General features: G+C 35.3%; 1 protein-coding gene across 1 annotated transcript; it reads left to right on the forward strand.

Annotated features, from left to right (window-relative positions):
- Positions 2,178-3,762, forward strand: LOC109847490 (protein FAR1-RELATED SEQUENCE 5-like). Its single transcript, XM_020416718.1, has 2 exons — positions 2,178-3,160; positions 3,249-3,762. The coding sequence occupies exons 1-2, from the start codon at positions 2,178-2,180 to the stop codon at positions 3,760-3,762; spliced, it is 1,497 nt and encodes a 498-aa protein (XP_020272307.1).

The raw sequence follows: 5,631 nt of genomic DNA on the forward strand, positions 1-5,631 counted from the left end.
CATTTCTATCATCTAAAATCTTATTTATTAACTTGTGCACATATTCACAACACTCCTCATATCTCTCCACAATCACATCTATCATCACTCCGAATTTGATAATCTATGCTTATCTTGATTGGTTTGATAGGTTATACTTATGAATTCTAGAATTATTATCTAGTTGTTGTTCTTGTCATGAATAGTAATTTTGCTTAGATAATAATTTGATAGGTTATACATTTCTTAAATGGTTTGATAGTCTATGCTTAATAAATCTAAAGTAAAAAATATAAAAACGGAGAATAGTTCATATTTTGTAATTGAAATTAGCTAGTGAAATTCAATTTTAGATTTCTTATATCTTTAATTGAATCCTTCATCTTTTCTTTCTTGATTTTTTCTTAGTTCTTGTTTTTCTCTTATTTATTTCTTGATTTTTATTTCCTTTATCTTTATTTCCTTATGATTTTATTTATTCTTTTATCACATCCACTCTTCATTTCTATCATCTAAAATCTTATTTATTAACTTTTGCACATATTCACAACACTCCTCATATCTCTCCACAATCACATCTATCATCACTCCTAATTATCACGCACAAAACATAAGAACCAAATCTAATTTTCTCCTACAAACACCTTCCTCATGGTATCAATAACTTTTTATACTATAACTTGATTAGTTGTGCACTTGTAACTTTTGGTACATATTTATACCCCATCACAATCCTTCGAGTATCACTTCCACTTTAAACTATTTGGTTGATAGGATTGAGAGCATTGAAAATAGGCAGGATGAGATGATGAATAGATAAGAAAAGATGATGAGAGTTTAACAACAGTTGATGACCATGTTTATGAATCATACCCAGAGCAGAGGCATCCATCTCCTGACACCGGGCCATCCCAATCTCCAAACTTCTGAAGATAATTTTTTGTTGGTTTAGATTTTTGTATTTTGGTTGAAAAACTATGTGTTTGACTATCTATGTGTTTGCCTTTTTTTTTAGTTTGTTTTAAAACTATGTAATTGCTTTACCTTTTTTGTTTCATTTGTTTGAAACTATGTATTTTATCTTGCATTTCGAATGTATTTGAGTCTTTTGTAAACACTATTATGGTGATATATGGGTGCGTACGCATTTGGGATCGAATGGGTTTTATTGCAAAATTTCCTCCGCTACTTTTAATAACGAGATACGGATCTCGTTCAGATCTGAAGTTCTCTCTTTCTCCCAAATCCCCAAATCCATCTCTCTCTCTCCCCAAAAAATCGATCTCAAATCCCTTCTCCTCACTCTGTCGTCGACCGCCGCCGACTCGATGAAGTTCGTGCTCTCGTCGTTGATCCCTACCAATGAAGTTCCTGCTCTCGTCGTCGTTCAGATCTCAAGTCCTGCTCACAAATCTCGTCGACGAACGCTCCTGCTCACAAATCTCGCCGACGAACGCTCCTACTCTCGCCGTCGATCGTCGCCGACGACCTCCGTCGCGAACTCCTCCAGACGAACTCCGCCAAATCACAACAACCAGGTAGCAATTTTGATTTAGAACAACTTAAGAATGAAGGTCTTGCGTTTGCTTCTAAAGTCTGATGACATGATTTTTAAGCTTTTATCATTTCCATGGACCTGATTGAAGGTCAGGAACTATCCAAGAGCCTTCAAGATCCTCACCTTTGTCATCTCCATGAACCTCAGACAATACCCCTAAAGCACCATTACTCCTCTTACCTTGGTCATAATCATGGTGATTAGTGCAAAATTATTCTCATTTTCCTTCATGAAGGTGATGACCCTAGGCTATAAAGTATGAATATTATCACGCTTCCCATGTCCTGGTCAGAAACCAACACTCCATGGGTACACCATTAATTATCAAAAACACAGTTAACTGTTTCCAACCAAATTAACACTAGGTGCAAAGTATTTTTTAATTGGGTTTTTATGTGATTTAACTTGCATATATTTCTACAACCTTTTACCTGTTTTTTGTTTCCTTCACTCTGCAGTCCGCATAACATGAATTAATTTGAAGGCTACTGTAGAAATTAATTTGATAACATGAATTATTAATTTGATAACATGACCTGTAACTTCAGATTTGATATGAATTATTAATTTGAAATCCATTTGGTTCGAAATTTGATATTATATGCATTTTATATAGGTCAATTATATTTTTTTTTGAGAAATGGAAAACTTGAATGACGATAGCTCGATATATACTCCTCAAGTATCAGATGAGTTGAGGCCAAAAAAGGGGCAAGAATTTGACATAATTGATAATGTTGTGACATTCTACAATGCTTATGCAAAAGCAGCTGGGTTTAGTGTAAGGGCTTGGACTACTCAGAAAGATCCGGGAAGTGGTGAAATAAGAAGGAAGGAGTATGTTTGTTTTAAACAAGGAAAATCTTCAAGAATCACGGATGTTGGAAATAAAAGACGTCGAGAAAGCTTAGCAGAGGATTGTCATGCCAAAATTGCAGTTTTAAAATCAAACTCCAAAAAATTCATTGTTACTGTTTTTAATGAGGAGCACAGCCACCCTCTATCAACACCATCAAAGGTTCATCTTTTAAGGTCCCACCGTAACGTTTCAGCCGCAACAAAGTCTTTAAGTCAACAGTTCTCCATGGTGAATATACCTCAGCATCAACAATTTAGTTTTCTTGGAGTACAATCTGGAGGCATAGAAAATATTGGGTGCACTCAAAGAGATTTGTATAATCATGAAAGGGATATACGGGCTGATTTGAAGGGGCATGATGGTGAAATGTTTTATGAATATTTAAAATTAGAACAAGGAAAGAATCCCGCATTTACTTTTCAAATTGAGGCCGATGAGGAACAAAAGATTACTCGTTGTTTTTGGTCCGATGCAACTTCAAGGCGGGCTTACAATTTTTTCGGTGATGTTGTAATCTTTGATACCACTTATAACACTAATCGATATGGCCTAATATTTGCACCAATAATGGGGGTTAACAATCATGGTCAGACAATCCTTTTTGCTTGTGGATTTTTAAATCATGAGAGCGTTGATGATTTTGTATGGTTATTTAATCAGTTTTTGGCAAGTATGCCTGGTGGTGCCCCGAAGATGATTATTACCGATCAAGATCCAGCTATGACTAAGGCATTCCCTCTTGTTCTTCCAAATACTTTTCACAGGTAATATAGTTTGTATACATTGTCTTTTTTCCAAATAATATTTATGTACATTGTCTTTTTTTAACACTTTTGAAATTTCTTTTGACAGGTATTGTAGTTGGTATATATTAATGAAGTTTTCTGAGAAAATTGATGCAGCGAAGTATAGTATTTATAAGAGTGAGTTTTCAGCTTGCATTTGGAAATCAGAGACTCCTGAAGAATTTGATTTACAATGGGAAAGTCTGATTAAGAAGAGTGGGTTAGAAGGAAATAAATGGTTGCAAGACCAATATGAATTTCGGTCAAGATGGATCCCAGCATATGTTAATCACGTATTCTCAGCTGACATGTCAAGTAGTCAACGAGCAGAAAGTGGACATGCATTTTTCAAGAAATTTGTTTCGAAGAATAATTCATTGGTGGATTTCATGATTCAGTTTGGTAGGGGACTAGTGCGCCAACGTCACGAGGAGTTGATGGCCGATCACAAAGATGTAATTGAGAAACCTAAACTTAGAATAAATCATGACTTTTTGGAGCAAATGGTTGATATTTACACAAATGAGATGTACTATAAGTTTGAGGCTGAAGTGTGTGACAGCTTTAACTACAAGTTGTAATGTGTTAGGGAAACCGACAATCACTGTGTGTATCAAATTCAAAGAAAGAAGATTGCAGGAAGTAAAGTCCGCAAAATCGTTTATGACAAGGACTTGGATTTGGTTTATTGTAGTTGTAAAAAATTCGAAAGCGCCGGAATCCCATGTACACACATTATCTCATATTTGATGAAGTTTGATGCTGAAATATTGCCCGATAAATACATCTTAAAGAGGTGGACTAAGTCTGCAAAATCAGGGACAGTGGTTGATAATAAAGGCATGCAGATAACCTCTGACAATTCTTATTTTTTAAGGTGAAGTCAATTTATCCAATCATCTTTGGATTTAATTGACAAGTCCCTCGTATGTGAAGAAACAAGGACGATGTTTACCGATGGGTTGCGAAGCATTAATGAGCAAATAACTCAATTTCTTAGTAGCCGCATGGCTGAAATGAGCTTCACTGAGAAAAGTAATTCAATAGGTAGTAATATGATAGGTGATGGTGATGGTACAAGTGCGCATGGTTTTTGCACTTTTCAAAGTAGTTTCAATGAACCCAATCAAGTGCGAGCAAAGGGGTGCGGCAAAAGGTTGAAAGGAGGAAAAGAGAAAGCAATGGCTAGAATCAAGAATAAAAGAGAGAGACGTTGTCACAGGTGTGGTAAAGTAGGCCAATCACATGATAAGCGAAATTGTCCAGCACTCACAAATCTGTAAGTAATAATTCTTTTATTCTTTATGTTGTCTTATTTTTCACATTCTAGTATTTCTCTTGATGGATATATTTTTTTTAACATAATGTAGGTCTTCTACATGCGTTGATGTGAATTTGCAAGAGGGTAATGAGTTATCAAGTGAAGATGGGGAGGATGTGAATCTTTTTGAATGAACCCGAGGAGTGGTGCAGAAATTTGTTTTAACAAGAAGTAAGCCCCTTTATACTCAATTCTTTATCTTTTCATAATAACAGACATAGGCTAAGTGTATAAAAACAAATGACTTATTCATTGCATTGGCTGTTGTGTACAGAAGTTGTTGATGCAAGTTGTTGATGCAGCAGCTGTTAAGGGCAGAGGTTGATGGTTGAAAAGCTATTGATGCAGCAGCAAAAAGCGGGATGCTTAGCTTGTTATTGTTGTTATGGTTTGTTGATGTAACTTGTAAGGATTGTTGTTGCTTGTTTCAAAAATGTGGAACGTTGTAAGAATTGTCAAAGTTGCTGGCATTTAACAATTAAACGCAATATATCTACATTTTGTGAGATAGCATTTCATTATCTATTATATATTATCATTTCATGTGACTCTTAATCATTGACTGTGATGAAGCTTTATTTTGTGATTCTTATTTGTTATATGTGATATATTGTCATTGCACGTGACTCTTAACCATTAGCTATGTAAAACTTCATTGTCTGTGATGCGTGGTCACAAATAGTGTAACAAAATACCATTGTATTTTTTAAACATCACAAGTAACCAACAAATGTGATCTTTAATAGGTTAACTTCACAAATCAAGGAAAATGCGTAGATCATAGCAATAACAACAATTTCATTTATCTTCTTCACAAATTTGTGCATTCTTCACTTGTTCATGTCAACTCCTAATTCTCAGTCCAAAACTTCACTTTTGCCTGCAAGCTTTGAGCTTGCAACTGCCCTTTCCATTCTCTCACTAAATTCTCCATCCCTTGACTCTCTCAACTCCTTTACACTCTTAAGATTCTTAGCATCAGCGAATCGAAAGATGGCACTGTCAGTACAACAACCAATAACAACAATAAGAAGAAGAAGAAGAAGAATCAAAGGGGGGTTCATTAAGCACCAGTAGAAGAGAAGATCCCAAGAGAGGAAGAAATCGACAAGCAGTGAGTTGGCAGCAA

Source organism: Asparagus officinalis, chromosome 7 (assembly GCF_001876935.1).
Source record: "Asparagus officinalis chromosome 7, Aspof.V1, whole genome shotgun sequence".
Classification (NCBI taxonomy): Eukaryota; Viridiplantae; Streptophyta; class Magnoliopsida; order Asparagales; family Asparagaceae; genus Asparagus; species Asparagus officinalis.

Coding starts and splice junctions, on each gene's coding strand:
- LOC109847490 (XM_020416718.1), top strand. CDS start 2,178: ATGGAAAACTTGAATGACGATAGCTCGATATATACTCCTCAAGTATCA. Junction 3,161..3,248: donor CTTCCAAATACTTTTCACAG/GTAATATAGTTT, acceptor TTCTTTTGACAG/GTATTGTAGTTGGTATATAT.